The sequence below is a fragment of the Phoxinus phoxinus genome (genome assembly GCF_949152265.1).
Source record: "Phoxinus phoxinus genome assembly, chromosome: 6".
Lineage (NCBI taxonomy): Eukaryota > Metazoa > Chordata > Actinopteri > Cypriniformes > Leuciscidae > Phoxinus > Phoxinus phoxinus.
In genome coordinates this window covers 19,782,149-19,801,601 of record NC_136881.1, presented here as the reverse complement: position 1 = coordinate 19,801,601, position 19,453 = coordinate 19,782,149, and the positions used below count along the sequence as shown (strand labels likewise).

General features: G+C 38.6%; 1 protein-coding gene across 4 annotated transcripts in view; it reads left to right on the top strand.

Annotated features, from left to right (window-relative positions):
* The window catches only part of psip1a (PC4 and SFRS1 interacting protein 1a), a 148,743-nt gene that overhangs the window by 32,442 nt on the left and 96,848 nt on the right, over positions 1 to 19,453 (top strand). For all 4 annotated transcript variants that reach the window (XM_079615994.1, XM_079615992.1, XM_079615993.1 and 1 more), the window contains exons 2-3: positions 14,972 to 15,062; positions 15,261 to 15,337. In XM_079615994.1, coding sequence (XP_079472120.1) covers positions 14,991 to 15,062; positions 15,261 to 15,337 — 149 coding nt within the window. In that variant the 5' untranslated portion in view covers positions 14,972 to 14,990. The remainder of the gene's footprint in view (positions 1 to 14,971; positions 15,063 to 15,260; positions 15,338 to 19,453) is intronic.

Sequence of the window (19,453 nt, the reverse complement as noted above, 5' to 3'; positions counted from 1 at the left end):
CGAGTACGAATATAGGCCAGATGGCGTTATAAAGGCTGAAACCTCCTGAGCCCGAGGTGTCAAAGGAACCTGATAGTAGCCTTTAAGTAAGTCAAACTTACTTACGAACCTGGCCGATCCTACCCGGTCAACACAGTCTTCAACCCTTGGGAGCGGAAAAGAATCTGGCTTTGTGATGTTATCTAGCTTCCGATAATCGGTACAAAATCTATACGTCCCATCAGGTTTACTAACCAGAATGCAAGGTGAAGCCCAACTGGAATAAGAGGGTTCTGCCAAACCATTATTCAAGAGATACTTCACCTCTGCCTCTAGGTGCTGCTGTTTCTCGAGTGACACCCGATAAAACCTCTGCCTTATCGGCTCAGTGTCACCCACATCAATGTCGTGCTCGATCAAATGGGTGCATGACGGTGTGTCTGAAAACAAAGCAGGAAAGTTAGAAATCAACGACTCAACAGCTACTGCCCTCTCCTTGGACAAATGCCCAAGTAGTGTGTCCAAATCAGACAGCTTCTCTGAGTTCTTCAACCGGGGCTGGAGCACACAGTCGTCTGGGCTAACCACCTCCTCATCACCACACGCTGCTACCATGTGGGGAGAGAAGCTAGATATCCCAGCAACTGCAGCCAAAGCAACTGACTTAACCTGATCACCAGTCTCTGCTGCCCCAGAAACCGGAGACCTCCTGTAATAAGGTTTCAAAAGATTAATGTGACAGAGTTGAGTATTACGCCTACGGTCAGGAGTTGAAACTAAATAGTTCAGGTCTGACACCTGACGAACAACCGTGTAGGGACCTGCGTATTTAGCAAGAAAGGGGGAACCGGCTATCGGCAACAGCGCCAGAACCTGATCTCCAGGACTGAACACTCTCGGCTCAGCCCGGCGGTCATACCAACTCTTCATTTTCTTCTGAGCCTTAGTCAGATTTTCCATAGCCATCTCACAAGCTAAGAACAATTTTCGACGGAAGCCGTTTACATACTCCAACAAGTTAGTGGGACTCTCAGGACACTTCAGCTTATCCTGCAGGACCGCTAAAGGCCCACGAACTCTATGGCCGAACACCAGATCATTAGGTGAGAAACCTGTACTTTCCTGTGTTACCTCACGTGCTGCCAGCAATAACCATGGAAGCCCTTCCTCCCAGTCTTTGCTGAGCTGAACACAGTAGCCCCTAAGCAGTGACTTGAGCGTCTGGTGAAAACGCTCCAGAGAACCTTGGCTCTGGGGGTGATAAGCGCTACTAAGCTGATGCTTAACACGCAGCTGCTCAAGCACTTCTGAAAACATACGTGATGTAAAATTAGAGCCTCTGTCACTCTGAATAATCTGCGGAATGCCAAAGATGGAGATAAACTGAGAGAGAGCCTTCACCACTGACTTGGTAGAAATTGTACGTAACGCATAAGCAGCGGGGTAACGGGTGGCCTGACACATCACAGTCAGAAGATAAACACACCCTGACTTCGATGGAGGCAATGGTCCAACACAGTCGATTAGCAAATGCTCAAATGGGTTACCTAAAGCTGGAATAGGGTAAAGTGGAGCTGGCTTGATCACCTGATTAGGCTTTCCAGTTAACTGACAGGTATGACAGGTCTTAATGAAGCAGGCCACATCCTTCTTTAGGCAAGGCCAATAGAAGTACTTCATAAGTCTGTCATACGTCTTCCGCACCCCCAAATGGCCCGCTATATCACCATGAGCTGTCTGTAGTATCAAGTCTCTAAACTTCATGGGCACTACTATCTGGAAAACAGGATCCTCAAACAGATCATTAATCTGAGGCATACACTTACGAACCAACAGCCCATCCTGAACAAAATAACCCCTCGCTGCACTATGTCGCTCCTCAACAGGCAAAACCCCAGCAAACAGTTCACTCAATGTTGAGTCCTCCTTCTGAGCTACAACAAAATCACTAAATGACAGAGAAGATGGCAACTCTGGCAACACAATAGGCTGTAAATCAGGCTTACGCTTTTTCTCTAGAACCTCCGTTCCAGAGGCACGGTTCATGGCACGTGTTACTGCACAAGCAGTAAACACCTCAGGTAAGCTCTGCAGGCTACTATCAGCACCTGATGGAATAGACGGAACACTCTTAACCACCACAGGTGGCGGCACATCACGCCAAACACGCTCACCAGCCAAGTTATTACCCAAGATGAGATGTACACCATCTACAGGCAACGTATGACGCACGGCAATGACAACCTCACCCTGAACCAGGTCTGATTGTAGCTCAATCCTATGCAGAGGGACAGTTACAACCTGCAACCCAATTCCCCTCACTAAAACATTACCAGTGCTGGACTCGCTAGAAAGAGGCAAAACAGACTCTAGAAGAAAAGATTCACTGGCCCCCGTATCTCTAAGAATTTTAACTGGCACTTTTTCAGAACGGCCCACCAATGATACAAAACCATCTGTAATAAAAGGAGAGTAATCATTGACATCGGCTTCAATTACATCAGAACGGCTATACTTGCTAGACCCAACAAGGCTGTCTTCAGACAAGTTAGAGGAGGCCACACCCACTTCAGGGTTTGACTTAATCTCTGTGTGGATGAACTCAGACTGTGTGCGCACACCAGAAACGGCAAGGGCAACAGGTCTTGCCGCGCCAGATTTGTTCCTCTGGCCTCTTGCTTTCAAGGCCGGACATTCGTTCTTCCAATGCCCCTTCTCTAAACAGTAATGACAAGCATCCGGATCCGCCCTACCACGAGACTGTTCTTTGGCAACAGACTGACTAGTGGGGGTATTAGAAAATCCCGAACGTTCACTGAAACGTCCAAAGCGCTGCTCGCGGTAGCCCTTTACTGGATTATGTTCTTTAAAATTTTGCCTGTGCGTTAAAACATATTCATCAGATAAAACTGCAGCGTCTGCTGCTGTTTTTACCTTCCGCTCATTTATATATACTGCGATTCGATCAGGGAGGATGTTTCTAAATTGCTCTAAAACAATCAAATTACACAACTCTTCAAAGGTAGAGACGCCTACTGCAGCACACCAACGATTGAAATGACAGTTCAACTCTCTTACTACCTCTGTGTAAGTCTGCTTTTCTCCCTTCTTCCAATTACGAAAACGCAGTCTATATGCTTCTGGAACTAACTCGTATACCTTAAGCACAGCATCTTTCACGCTTTTATAAATCTTTCTTTCAGGCACCGACAAAGCAATAAACGCCTCCTGCGCTTTTCCAACTAGAACGCTCTGGAGTAACAACGTTCGTTCAGGATCACTCCAACCACGATCATCTGCCACACTTTCAAACAGTGAAAAGAACACATCCGGATCTTTCTCATTAAACCTTGGTAGCAATCTGGCCATATTAGAAATATCAGGGGTGCGCGCTGGTCCAGTCGGAACATCGCCACCAGTATCACCAGTAATTTTTCCTTCTGCTATCAACCTAAGGCGTTCTAAAACAATTTCTCGATCACTTTTGATTTTATCATACTCTAGTTGACGTTCAGCTTCTCTCTCCCTACGTTCGGCCTCACGTTCAACTTCTCTTTCTCTACGTTCAGCTTCTCTTTCTCTACGTTCAGCTTCTCTTTCTCTACGTTCAGCTTCTCTTTCTCTACGTTCAGCTTCTCTTTCTCTCTGTTGCATTTCTAACAATTCTTTTTGTTGCTCAAAAGTAAGGCCAATATTACCGTCAAATTCACCCAATGTTGCCAGTGGCGTTGAAGCACCTTCAGGCTCCAACTCATCCATTGATGGGAGAATTTTTCTTTCAGCCAATTTAGTTCGAACAGTCTGCCTTATCTGCGCCAATTTCGCATTTTTTTTCAAGCCCAAATCAAAATTATAATGTTCACTAACATCACACAACTGCTCCTTAGTCAACGTATCTAAAACCTGATCTGATGGAGCAGCTAAAAAAATTGTCCAAAATATCCATTTAGTAACTCTGCCGTTTTATTTTAACCTCTAAACCAAAATTGTTTTAAATGAACACGTTTATCAATATGTAAGTGCGGCTACCCCACTGCAGCTACAAGACAAAAAAAAAACCCGGAGCTGCCCTGCGCACATCGATCCACTTCATGCATACCCCAAGAACAGAGATTTTTAATACACGATATCAGCGGCACCTGACTTCCCCGACAAAATGCCGTTAAAGCAGGTATCCACGACTGTGTCCTCCGCCCAGGATATAGCACAAAAACAAAAAACTAAAATAACAAACAAGCGTTAACCGCTTTTCAGGGTTCACAAAGCTCCAATACACACAAAAAATTTTTTTTTTCTTTTGTCTCGCAACCACAGAGAAGGCCCGCACCCACTCAATTTTAACCTGGCTGTATTTAAACAACCCCAGGCACAAACGAACCAAATTATATCCCTTTCTCCCGCACCGATATAATACAAAAAAAAATACAAACCTTAAACTGATCCGCGTGTGTCTTTCCCAATAATTTACCATGCGTTAACTCAATCCAACTTACTGCTCCGGATCACCCAAGGATCCGAATACAGTCAACAAATTAGACACGTTAATCAAAAACGGCCTATATAATACTAAGTGCGTTTAACAACAAACACTATTGCCCTCAAACCCAATTGAGAAATGCAAGAAAACGCATATTTACCGATCGATGGTTCAAAATCCCGGACGAGATCCCCAATTCTGTTACATGCCTGGCTCAAAGCATGCAACAGAGTAAAGGAAAGACCACACGCGGAATCGTGATATATAAATATATATCTTTGATTTATTAAATAAATAGAAGGTAACAGAATAAATGTTATACAGTCAGTAATGAAGTTGGCTTAAACATAAAAATGTAAGCAATCAGTGTAATGTGGTGTAATGAATAAACAAAAACAAAATCCTAAACGGTGCGGGAGAAATGGAACGGCGGTGGTTCTCTCCCCCGGTCTCATCTGAAGCGTCTTTAAAGGCCCAGACCAGGAACTGATTAGCGTGATTCCAAACACCTGCGCCCAATTCACCTGTGGGAGACAGACACAGCGCACAAGCAGGAGGAGGAGCCAGGCAAGGCCGTGACAAAAGGCATTGTAATTTCGGCATCTATTATCAAAGAATGTATTAGTAAATAGTGAATATTTGGTTATTATGTTGATTTACGGTGTGTGCTCCTAAATTTTCTGGTTGTGCCCCTAAAATTTTAATTTGGGGGCAACTGTGCTCCTAGTGAAAAAGGTTAGTCTGGAGCCCTGTTCTATCATAGTAGAATAAAATAGAATAGAATGAGGCATTTATATAGTGCTTTCATACTATACACCCAAAGCGCTTTACAATCATATCAGGGGGTCTCTCCTCATCCACCAGTGTGTAGCATCCACTTGGATAATGCGACGGCAGCCACAGTAAAACCGCACCAGTTCGCTCACACACACACCAGTTATAGTGGAGAGAGTGATAGAGCCAATTCAATGGATGGGGATTATTAGGGGGCCATGATTGGTTGGGGCCAATACCGGTGGAATCTGAGACCCGCAGTGACGGATTAATTGACAGCTGCTGTCAGACTCTAAAATGGAGAGTGACTGGAGTGAGGCAAGTAGCTTTGCAACAGAGCTGTCATTTGAAATCGAGGACTTTTCTCCCCCACCTTCCCCTGAAGTGGAGGAGGGTGAATTGTCTGTGGACACAGGGCCAGAGCCATATAAATTCGAGCCGCTGGCTCAAACTGCGGTCTTAACTCCCGCATCGCGATTGGCATCCGACAATGCTAGCAAAGCAGCCGCCCGCGCAAGAGAGAATGTGGCCAGTGTCTGAGTGGTAAAACATTAGCATTATGGCTAAATTAGGCTAATGCTCATAGCAAATGCTAACGGAACTATCAAAAATTTTAAACCCATCCATTTAGGTTAATTTTGGTATGATGTAGTGTTAATCATTGAGCGAAAAATAGATACTTCAAGTCTCCCTCTACAATTACAAATTATTCTGTCTCAACAGGTGTGGGCACTGCAGCTCACTGTCCCTGGTAGAGAATGTCTGTTGTAGGGAGATACTCAAGGTATAGCTATGCAATATGACAAGACCAGACTTCGCTACAGTGGTTTTGACGAAACAAGATGGTTTTTATACTGCTAAGGGCGTGGTAAGCTCGTACCAAGGGCGTGGTGAGCTGGAACCTGCTTACGTCACCTGCCACCGCTTACGTCACGTACCACCGCAAACATCCAATAGGAAAATTCAACTGCAGTAGCCACCGTTCAACCTGAAGAGGGCAGCACTCAGACGTTTTTTACACCATACAGTATATTGTAGAATTAAAACACTTTATACCCAAATGTCAAAAAAGTTACTCGAATCAATGAACGGCACTAATAAAGCCCCATTCTTACAGATCATTAACTAAAAAAAGTTGGTTTAGGGTTTAGTTACGCTGAAGTTATTCATTCGAGCTGTGAGTGATTTTCTCTTTGCCTTTTGTTGATTCGCAGTAATGGCGCAATCGTCAGCAGGTTTATTAGACTGCTTCCCATTTAAAATCGAGTGCCGATCTAATAGGCTACTGATGCACCATATTCCCCCAACTATTTACATAACTACGTCCATTTAAGACATTAACTTTAAGTAAATCTCCCATTTTTACATATTTTTGTCTACATTTGATCGTTTAATTTGCTGTTTCGGAGCGCGCGCCGCCTTGCGAGCAACATCTCTTGTGCAGATTTGATCTTTTTTTTATTATTAAACAGTAGCTATTATTATTATTATTAGCTTTATTATTAAATGCAGCAGACTGCATTTTACAACAATCACCGATCGTGCTGATTCTGTCGTTAAGTTTGAGTTTTAGGGAGAAATGACAGCATACTGCTGCGAAGGGAAGTTGCGCTAGACAGAATGCGGCTATTATTTTTAATGGTTTTACCTCACTCAATATATTCTTTTTATAATCTTTGGAAGCCGAAATCTAAAATAAAATCAGACTAATATCACTGATCTAAAGTGACACCAGGCTCCGTTTGAATGTTTAGTTCTGTCCTCCATCGTCACTCATTAAGCAGGGCTCGTGTTGTGCGCGCTGTGGCTCCGCCTGTGAGCTCTCTCTCTCTCTCTCTCTCTCTCTCTCTCTCTCTCTCTCTCTCTCTCTCTCTCTCTCTCTCTCTCTCTCTCTCTCTCTCTCTCTCTCTCTCTCTCGTTTCCGGTGTGAGTGTGAGTGAGCGTGAGCGCTTGGAGCGTCGTGAGTGTGGAGCGTGTTTTTCTGAGTGAGTTTTCTTTTTTCTCTCTCTCTTTTTTTCTTTTTTCTTTTTATCACTTGTTTATTTTTTGGATTGTTTAGTTAGTTTTTTGGGGTCGCGTGGGGTTTCCCCCTTGCGTGGCCATGGCGGACTCACGAGTTGGTGTTCTAAAGAATCTCACGCGTCGTCACGGTGTTAAAGTGGCAGCCGCGTTGAGTGTTGAAGATAGTTGTTTGGCAATGGGAGAAGTTGTTGGCCACGACAGTATTTTGTCGGCATCTAAAATGAATAGTGCTGTTGTGGTTTTTTTGAAGTCAGTCGAAAAAGCAAACGAATTAGTGGAAAAGGGAATTGTTGTAAATAATCTCTTCACACCTGTTCTTCCGCTTTCAACACCCTCAAAAAAAGTAACTTTGTCTAATATTCCACCTTTTATTTCTGATGATACACTGGTTGAGATCCTTTCCCGCTATGGAAAGTTGGTTTCACCGATCAAGAAAATCCTCATTGGTACTGCTTCACCACTGTTAAAACATGTAGTTTCTTTTAGAAGATTTGCCTACATGATTTTGAAAGATAGTGAAGAACTTGACTTGACTTTTAACATTAAGGTTGACAACTTTGATTATGTTTTCTATGCCACAACGGATAAGATGAAGTGTTTTAATTGTGGTGGGGTAGGCCATCTGATTCGGACTTGTCCTAAAAGGAATAAAGAGGATAATACATCGACTGATGAGCAAAACATGGAGGTTAGTCTAAACCGTGATGATGAGGAAAGGGTTGTAGCAGGGACTTCTAATGCTCCCATTCTGAATGTGAAAAAGGTGACTGATGTAGAGAATAATGGTAGTGTTTCTGAAGCTCAGGATGTAGTTTCTGACATCACTGAACCAGTAGTGTCTTTGCAGGAAGATGAATCGAATGCTACTGCTGTAGTGAGTGAAGGAGTCAGTGATACCATTACTGAGTCAGTTTTGACGAAGGATAAAGGTGATAACGTGAAGTGTCAGTCGTTCGAACCGTGTGATGATGTTGATCTAGAATCAGGTACAACTGAGTTTAAAATTCCAGGTAAAAGGAAAAGTTCAAGTGAAGTTCAAAGTGTTAAACAGAAAAAAACAAATGTTGTTGATGATGATGATGATGATGATGATGACAAGGAAGCGATGGAAAGTGGCAATGAATCTTCGGATTCAAATTTCAGTTTTTCTCAGAGAGCTTCATCCAGTCGTGACTATGAGGTAGAAGACATTTAAAGTATTCCTCAAAGCAACGAAAAATAAAAGAGGAGTACGTGTCTGTGAATATTTTCCAGACATCAAACAATTTGTTGACAAAACCAGGATGTTCATGGCGGAAAGCTTATTCACAAACAAAGAAGTTTATCGGTTAAAGAAAATTGTACGAATTTTAAACCCTGATCTTGTAAATGATAATAGCTAATAAGCCGAACATGACACATGGGTTTCTAGTTTTGTTTTTATCAGCTTTTGTTTGTTTTTTATTTTCTTCTTTTCTTTTAAAAATGAATGAAATTAATATTGCTTCCTTGAATATTAATGGAGCAAGAGATTTTAAGAAAAGAATGGAAATTTTTGAATTTGTGAAACAAAATAAGTTAGATGTGGTGATGCTGCAGGAAACTCATAGTGATCTAAAAAATGCTTCTGATTGGGCTAGAGAGTGGGGTGGTCTTTCATTTTTAAGTCATAATACTTCACTTAGTGGTGGAGTATCCATTCTTTTTGCGAAGAATTTTAACCCACAGTCTTTTCAAGTAGAAGAAGTAGTAAAAGGTAGACTTTTAAAAATAAGAGCAAACTATGACAAGAATGTTATTGTTTTTATTTGTGTGTACTGTCCTGTCTCCGCAATAGAGAGAATGGTGTTTTTAAATATATTGTGTTCTGTGCTACAAAAATGTGATCAAGAAGAGTTCTTGTTTTTGGGAGGTGATTTTAACTGCACTGAATCTAATCTAGATAGGAATCATTTAGAACCTCATATACCTTCTAGAAATCGACTGATTCAATTTGTTAAGATGCATGAATTGTGTGATGTTTGGAGACGACAAAAGGGCGTGCAAAAACAGTATACTTGGACTCATGTGCGTGATAGAATCATTTCTATGGCCAGGTTAGACCGATTTTACGTTTTTAAACACCATTATAATGTTATAAGGAACTGTCACATTGTACCTGTTAGTTTTTCTGACCATTGTATGGTCAAATGTTCAGTTTTTATAAATCTTTTAAAACCCCAAAGTGCTTATTGGCAATTTAACACTTCTTTATTAAATGACAAACATTTCAAAGAATGTTTTAATTTTTTTTGGGAGGATTTTAAAACTAAGAAAGGTTTGTATAACTCTGTACAACAATGGTGGGATGTAGGAAAAGCCCAAATTAAACAGCTTTGTTTACAGTTTACTCGAAACATCACTACAGAGACTACTTTTAGAATGAGTATCTTGGAGGCTGATATTTTAAAACTCCAAGAATTGGCAGAGTCTACTGGTACAAGAGGTTTCTTAGACTTACTTTTAGATAAAAGAACAAAATTGGCTGACCTACTTGGTACTAGGACACAGGGGGCCTTGGTCAGGTCGAGATTTCAAAATGTGAACCAAATGGATGCTTCAACAAAATTCTTTTTTAATTTAGAAAAGAAGAATGGTCAAAGTAGAACCATTCATGCTTTGAGATCTGAATCTGGAACTCTTTTGACAGATCCTTCGGATATTCGCCAGAGGGCAGTTGGTTTTTATGAGAATTTATATAAAAGTGAAGTTGCTGTAGAGCTAGAAAACGAGGGTGAGTTCTTCTTTGAGAACTTACCTCAGGTGACTGAAAGCATCAACGCTGGAATTTCTGGCCCTCTGAGTATGAGTGAGCTACAGAAGGCACTTCAAGGGATGGTGTCTGGAAAAACACCAGGCATTGATGGTATACCAGTAGACTTTTACAAGTCGTTTTGGTCAACAGTAGGAGAAGATCTCCTAGAAGTGTTGAATACCAGTCTGGAAAGGGGTAAACTGCCTCAAAGTTGCCGAAGAGCTGTGTTGACCCTCCTACCGAAAAAAGGAGATCTTGGAGATATAAAGTGTTGGCGTCCAGTTTCTTTGCTCTGCAGCGACTACAAGCTTTTATCGAAGGTCTTAGCTAACAGACTGGCAAATGTAATGGATAGTGTTATTCATCCTGATCAAACCTACTGTGTCCCAGGTAGATCGATATTTGATAATATTTCTTTTATTCGTGATCTTATCGAAGTCTCCAAGATGCTAAAACTAAATTGTGGTTTTATTTCGTTAGATCAAGAGAAAGCTTTTGATCGGGTAGAACATTGTTTTTTATGGAAGGTTTTAAAAGCATTTGGTTTTAGTGATAGTTTTATTAACTACATCAAAGTTCTTTATAATGATGTTGAGAGTATTTTAAAGGTCAATGGTGGTTTATGTACTCCTTTTACAGTTTTTAGAGGCATAAGACAGGGTTGTGCTTTATCTGGTATGTTATATTCTTTAGCGATTGAGCCTTTGTTAAATCAGATAAGGTGTAAGCTTCAAGGTATAATTTTACCAGAATGTAGGAATAAATTCACACTGTCAGCCTATGCAGATGATGTGACTGTGTGTATCAATGGACAAAGTGATATTCAGGCTTTGTTAAATTTGTTGAAAACTTTTAAAAAGATATCTTCTGCCAATATAAACTGGAAAAAAAAAGTGAAGCTTTTTTAATAGGGGATTGGAAAAGCGATAAACCAAAACTTCCTATGGGCTTGGAGTGGGGAAAAATTGGTTTTAAATATTTAGGAGTTTTTATTGGAGATGAAGTAGTCGCACCAAAAAACTGGGAGGGCATAATTGAGAAAGTTAAAGGTCGACTTGAGAAATGGAAATGGCTGCTTCCAAAAATTTCATTTAGAGGACGAGTTTTAATCGCTAATAATTTAGTGGCTTCTTCGCTGTGGCACAAATTTGCTTGTTTGGATCCCCCGTTAATTTTGTTAACAAAACTACAAGCATTGCTTGTTGATTTTTTTTGGGATAAGCTACATTGGGTCCCGCAAAGTGTTTTATTTCTGTCTAAAGAAGAAGGTGGTCAGGGACTGATACATCTGCAAAGTAGAATAGCTGCTTTCCGATTACAATTTGTGCAAAGACTTTTAACTGTTTCAGATGCTTTTAACTGGAATGCTGTAGCAAGGCTGATTTTGAACAGGTTGGGTAATGTTAACTTGGGCAGGTCAATTTTTTTGATGGATCCACTGAAATTAAGTTTTCCTATGTTACCTGTTTTTTATAGTAATGTTTTTAAAGTGTGGAATCTGTTTACTTTTCAAAAAGTGGAAGAGTCAAAATCTCTTTTCTGGCTATTAGAAGAGCCTTTAATCCATGGGAAGCGCTTGGACTTAACAAACAATTTTTTCCTTCCCGGATTAAGCAAAGCACTTATTGACAACAAAATAGTGACTCTTGGTCGTTTGCTGGAAGTAGCTGGACTTGATTTTAAAAACAAGGAAACAACATCTCGATGTCTTGGAATCAATTCTACTCTGCTCTAAGTGATCAAGAGAGACTTTTGCTATTGGACTATAAAAACAAACTGTGTAATCCAGACTCGGAAGAGTGTTTTCCAGGTTTGCTTTTTTCTCTTAAGTTGGATGGGTGTTCTGGTATTTATCTTGAACAAGTTGATTCTTTAAGTGTTGATTTTTTTTCCTGTGACAGAAAACTTTTGTATAAGTACTGTGTAATTGTTTTTAACAAGAAAAAGTTGAATAGTAGGATAGATACACCTTGGCGTGGTTTTTTTAAGTTGAATGAGGACAAAAAACCAGAATGGAGAGTTTTTTACAAACCACCATTGACCAAAAAAACAGGAGACCTGGGGGCTGTTCCATAAAAGCCGCTTAGAAAAGCGGGGATTAAAGTCCAAAACGCGACTTGAATAAACCTAACAAATAAGTTGGGGCTAAAGCGGTTTCATAAAAGGTAATTCAAGTTCACGCAATCCCACTAATTTGATCCAGGTTTATCTAGTCTAGATAACTGCGTGTGCACGCGTTTCTTAAGCAGCCCTGGAGGTCGATCATAGATCAAATCGATCCACCATCAAACTGCATATATTTTGTGCTGTTTTATGCGTTTGAGACATGGTGTTTGCAAAACTTACATTTCACAGGAATATTCTCCATCTGAAAATCTTAGAAAGTCGTGCAAATAGTTCCATTTTGCTGTAAACTTCACATTGAACGAGCGCTGCTGCGCGCATGCGCGCCAAATCGGAGCGCAATAATTCTGACTAATATACATTTTGCTTTGAAAATTAATAGGCTATGCGATATTTTATAACACCAGAAATATCTTCTAATTATAATAATTTATCTTTAGGATGTTGGATCAGTTGCAGTGAACTTATATCTCATTAAACTTATAATAAAACAATTGAACAGAAGTAGGCCTAATTCAGGGAAGAAATTTTTAAGAAACCAAATATAATAAAGATACAAAATATAGTTTTGAGTTTAGGACCTAAGCTACTTAAAAAAGATGACTTATACTTATTTAATTAGAATGCTGAGAATTACAGCTTTTAAAGCAATCTTTTTTTTTTTTTTTGGAGAAAGCAAGAATGTTTGGTTAGATTTAGTTTATACAGTGCATTATGGAGAGGATAACATGAAATTAAGAGCAAAAGTATACATTTTGAAAAGATATGTGCAACTCTAAAATCAAAGAATATTCCATAAAATAAAGGAATACATATTAGCCTATAACTAAATAACCTTCCCTCCCTTAATTCTAGTTATTTGTTATTTTATTTATTTACTTATTTAATATTTAAATAATATTACTTTAATAACTTATTATGAATTATGTGTCATTATAAGAGTTTGATATAAATATGTGAATGTTTTATTTTTTCCATTTTTTTTCATATGTAAAAGTGTCTAACTATGTACTTAATGGTTGTTGTTCTAATAGTTTTTATGTGTTGGTGGGTATTATCACAAAAGAAAAAAGTAGAAGGAAAAATAAGATTTATCGGGGGAAAATATTATGTCTTTAAAGGAACTGTCCATTTGTATAATTGTGTTAAATGTATTTGAATTGAAAGACATAATAAAGTACATAATATATATATATATATATGCTAAAATATTGGTTGTTGGACATTAGATGTGCCTTAGAATTTTAAACCTACAATTTAGTGTATTTTTAGGATAATAACTGTAAAGGGACTGTTGTAATGGGGTAAATCAAGTGTAGGTTAATACAATTACTAAGCTCAGATTCATCTTACCAGTTTAAATGTATACTGTGCTTTTGTAATTATTTCTTTTAAATGTTGTGTTTCATAAATTTTTAAAACTATCTAATTAAATCACAAAACATTCAGCCAGTAAGAAAAGTAAACCTGTAGGATATATATATGTATATATGTATAAACCCCGACATATATATGTTTTTAGGTCTATATTGTCTAATTTATCATTGTAGCCTTAAGTTGATTTTCTTTACTGTATATTTATTTTTGGACTTATAGTGGTTAATAAAGTCAAATAATGGTATGAGAGATTGTCAGTAATTGTGTTCCTATTGGTCAGTGTTAGAGGATCTGTGCAACAACTGAGGCTTAGCCTGACAGTTAGCCTGCCCTGGACCAGGCTAGTTTCCCAGCATAAGTTGCCAGGGTAACTGAGTTTGAACTATTTTAAGTTTGCTTTATGAAACAGAATCAACCGACAATAAGTCTGACTAACCAAAATAAGTCTGGCTTATACTCTAATCTTGGTTTATGGAACAGCCCCCTGCAGTGGAGAATTGTTCATGGTGTTATTGCAGTCAATGCTTTTACTTCTATTTTAAATCCTGAAAGCACTGATAAGTGTCCTTTTTGTGATGACAGAGAAACTATTTTTCATGCTTTTTTAAACTGTTATAGACTTGAACCACTGTTTTCTGTTTTAAAAGATCTTTTTAAAAAATGTAGTGAGGTATTCTCACAAGAGATTTTCATTTTAGGATGTAAGTATGTTCTAAAGAAAAAGTTTGTGTGCCAACTGCTTAATTTTGTGGTGGGACAAGCAAAAATGGCCATCTATTTGAGCAGGAGAAAAAAAATTGAACAGGATGTCATACAAAATATTGTTGTATTGTTTTTTAACTTGGTACAATCTAGAATCTTAATTGATTTTTATTATTATAAAAGTATTGATGATCTGCCTTCCTTTGAAAATATTTGGAGCTGTAATGATGCTCTATGTGTCATTTTTGAAGATGAATTAATTTTCACACTTTATTGATTTATTTTAATTTTGTTTTATTGTTGTTTTTGTCTTGTTTTTTGGAGGCTATATCATTGTAACAAGATGAACTTTTGTAAATAAAAGCTTTGTGAATCTCAAAAAAAAAAAAAAAAATCTCTCTCTCTCTCTCTCTCTCTCTCTCTCTCTCTCTCTCTCTCTCTCTCTCTCTCTCTCTCTCTCTCTCTCTCTCTCTCTCTCTCTCTCTCTCTCTCTCTCTCTCTCTCTCTCTCTCTCTCTCTCTCTCTCTCGGACTCGAATAGGCTATAATAAACCGTTTCAGAGAGTGATATCACGTCTTCAGATAATGACAGAGAATATATATATATCAGAGAATACTAATTGAGTATCTATTAATTACTATCTATGTCACTGTGTCATGAGGAGGTTAATGTGATGAAGCCCAATAGATGAGTGGTGTCTTGATGTACAAATAATGGAAATGTTTTGATATGTCCCAAAAAAGGTGATCCATCTGTCTTGACATGGCTCGGGATTTCAAACCTGGTGATTTGATTTTTGCGAAGATGAAGGGTTATCCCCACTGGCCTGCAAGGGTGAGCAAGCACAACTAAATGATCATAATTTCTATTATTATTATTATTATTCATTTGTTTATTATAGTCAAATGTCACTGTCTGATTAATGTTTAGTGCTTTGCCTTTAAATGTTTACGTATCCTGCAGTTTCATGCTTTTCATGCTTTTTTCCCCATGTTTCATGCTTTTTTTTTTCATGCCCCTGTGGAATTTCAGATTGATGAGATTCCAGATGGAGCCGTCAAACTGTCAAATATAAAGTTTCCAATCTTCTTTTTTGGCACTCATGAAACGTAAGTAGAAATTTGTCAAGGTTTGTGTTGAATTGTGGAGCTTTAAATTTCAAAATTACAGGTTAATTGGGGACCGTTTGGTATTTATGGAATGGACCTCTGGAGGAAAGGGGAGGGTCATGTCTTTTTATTCTTTGTTGAGGGGAAGGTCATTCAACTTTTTTTAGTCTAGGGGGAGGGTCACCCAAATTTAGTTTTGTATTGTATTCATGAAAACAAAAAAGCCTAACAAAATTTCAAAGTGGCGGCTTGTTTGGTGCATATTTTTCCATGTAGCTCTCTCAGTCTCGGCCCCCCATCGCTAGCAGATGGGTCTGACCCAACACAAATCGGTTGACGCCGACGGTGCGCGGGTGCACTATGGGCGTACGCGCTCAGAAAAAGTGCATCATGCAGGGATTAAAGTTCTCCGTCGCTACGGCGGATTTCCGTTAATGGCAGAGAGTCTACGACGGATTTCTGTCAATATCAGGGCTCCCCTGTCATTGTCTTAAGTTCACTTTTAATAATTTTAAGGCTGTAAATATGCTTACATTTCTCAAATAGTGTAATAAAGGTCTTCATTTTAGTTTGAATGGGTCTTAAATTAAGGAAGGATGAGGTGTATTCCCCCTGCTGAGTGGGATGTGATCAAAGCCTGGAGTGGCGCTAAAGCACGTTCCTATCTGCACTAAGCATTCTGTGATCACTCCGCTCCTGATCCACTCCGGGTTTTCTATACCCGCTCACGGAAAAACTGCTCAGAAAAAGTGCAAAATGAAGGTTGTGAAATGATTGCCTAATGTTAACTCTACTTTGGTGCTGCAATGATATTGCATATCGCCACGATAACCGACCTCATCTGAGCTGCTTTAGGGGCCTTCACATGTTTGCGCTCACGTGCGTTTTTTTTAAATGTAGATGCGCGAAAAGTGCGCTCAAATAGAGAGCGATGCTGTTGTAACTCGCCTCGCTTGTTTTCCCAGGCAAGGTGAATGAAAAAATCTAAGTAAGTTAGTTTATGTTCACAGAAGCTGCGAGCCGGTATTCCAGCACGACGCTTCACGACACGCTTCAGTAACGGTCATAAAATACGAGTCTGGTCTGTGAGATGTAGCTAAACCAAACAACAGTTTGCAACGACTGTATCAATCAAATATCAGCTTTTGGAAAGTAAGATATACAGGTAAAGATTAGGAGACTGCAAGAAGAAGAGAGAATAGAGATGAGAGAGGAAGAGTAGGTGTTGCATACTGTGCCCATGAGATTAACATTATTATAATGTATTCCTATACATATAAATGTTATATAAGCTCAATTTAACAACACAAGCACCTATTAAATATTATTCCATAATAGTAATTTTGTATAAATATTAATATTTGTATGGCCCTCGAATATGATATATGTCACCAGTAACCACTGGGAGACTTCACTGTTTGTATCACTCCGCTTGTCTGTGTTTGCACAACTTGCAACATGCCCCCGAACCCCCCTAGCAAGATCCCTTTAGCAAGGACCTCTTTATTTATAAAACCCTGTGTACGGCCCTGCTCATGCTGTTCACTTTTTATATAAAAAATAACATTATATTATTTATTCATAATGGCTAGGTTAAAATATAAAATATAGTTTGTGATATTTAGCTAACTTTGCAGAAAATGCTCTGTTGGCTTTTATTATTTGAGAAATAAAAACTTTAATAAAACTTTAATAAAAAATGTATGCAAATATTTTATTATTTGTATGACTACATCACAAAGAGTCAAGTCTTGTAAAAGCATTAGATTGAAAACATTGACATTTCATAAAAGTGTGTAAATAATAGAAACGCAGTTCAAAATGGCCTTTCTTTAAATGCAAATGTTCTTTGAGTATTTCATTTGTGAAGGTAATGCATGCCCATGTACTCACTATACTCCTAATTACAAGAAGAAAAAAATTCACACTGGATGTGTGACAGGCTGTGGAACGGGGTTTGGCCATGGAAAATGTTTCAGTCAAAAGATTTTTTTTTGCTTTAATCCCTGATCATGTCAGAACAGAAAGCCAATGAAATGTTTACCTGGCAAAGCTTTAAAGCACGAGCAAATAATTAACTTTTGTGATTGCGAATAAGTGCAGTGTCCTGTGAGTGTAAAATAAATTTTACATTCCTATGGCAAACTCTCTTTATTAAAAAATGGTAAAACTTTATAATAAGGTTTCAGTTTGTTAGCATTAGTTAACATGAACCAACAATTAAAGGTATAGCGGAGGATCTTTCCTAATTTTAGAAAAGACCCGCCCTCTCCAATAAAAAAAAAAAATGCACATGCGCAACACTCTATTTGCTCCCGAGAGGCAGGGCTAGCATCGCTAATCATAGCTTACATTAACTTTTACTAGCAGTGATTTTAAATGGATTTCTCCAAATAGCATGACAAACTTTACCTGTCTAGTAGAATCTTCGCGACTGCGGCATCAGTGGGAAGCCCAACCTGTGCTTTTAGTGCCAACAGCGTGTGAAATATTCACCCAAAATCACTCTGGTCTTGTTTCTATATTCTGCGGCCTTTCTCTTCTTATCATACACTTTGTATAAATTTTTTCTCTTTTGACCCTCAGCCATCACACATAATACACCTGAAAGTGCGCATGCGCAGAAAGCGAAAACTATAGGGACGAGGGGACGAGCACGTACGATGGCCTTACGTAAACATATCACCAGAATGATTGACAACTAGGTGGACCAATAGTATAGACTACCCACCCGGAAAAAGAAAATCCTCCGCTATACCTTTAATTAAAACAACTTCTACAGCATTTATTTATCTTAATGTTAAGCTCAATATTTTTAGGATCCAAAGTTGTATCTGTTAACATTAGTTAATGCACTGTGAACTAACATGAATACAAATATTTTATTAACTAACATTAACAAAGGTTAACTCTCTGTTAGTCCATGTTAATGCATTAACAAAGGAGACCTATACCAAAAAAATATATTGCCTAAATTTTTTTAAAATTAAATTAAAATAACATACCTAAATAATGCAAACAAGTAATTGGATAACATTGGGCTATATATATAGTAACAAAATGCATGTGGCATGGATAAATAAAATGGAATCGCCTCTGCACGGACAATAAGGAAATTACTTTAATTAAACCATATTTAATTGTTGATGAAATTAATACGAGAACAAAAAAGTGCGCATCAATGTTTTTGGGAAAAAACCCCAAACATTTTTAATATTACCATAATAGTAAACATCTTTAATATTAGGCTTACTGTTTCAAATTACATCATTGCTGTTTGAGCTGCGCTTGCTGAAGCTGAAGAGAACGAACCTTAAACTGAATCACTTTGCTAGAAGGTTAATCAACTCAACGGTTGCTGAAGAATGCAACTAAACCCAAAGATTTTTTTATTTCTTATTACAATAGTGTATAGGCTACAATTATAATGATATGACAGTACCAATCATAGCTTTTAATGTTTTGCATTGCTGTTTGATCGCACGCGCTGAATCTGAAGAGAACGAGTACCGGGAAACTTTTCTATCAGGTTGTCAATGAAACGCATCATATGTGATATTAATAGGGCTGCAACTAGCGATTATTTTAATAATCGATTAATCTGTCGATATTTTTTCGATGAATCGGATACATTTTTTTTACATTTCCAAGCCTTTATTCAAAAACAGAACTGACAGTGCAAATTCACAGTGCAAAAAATCTTCAGAAGGTGCACAAACAGGTTGCTGCTTGAACATCCCTGAGCTGTTAAACTAAATTGCAGAACATCTGAGAAAATATTTCTTGCAAGAACCAATGACCAGTGATGCACACTTTTGTTCGGTGGTGCATTGGTATATTGGCTGGTTTGAAAATGTCTGATGACAATAATGTACAACCTCTGCTGCACAGAGGTGTGCTGTTGACGTCGTGTGCAGGCAGACAGTATCCTATACGGAAATAAAATAATGCCAAATGTTTTTGAAACAAAAAAGCCTGTTGAATTGCACTACTTGAAAAAATTACTCTCATTACCTGTATTAACTGCACCTGTTTGAACTCGTTACCTGTATAAAAGACACCTGTCCACACACTCAATCAAACAGACTCCAACCTCTCCACAATAGCCAAAACCAG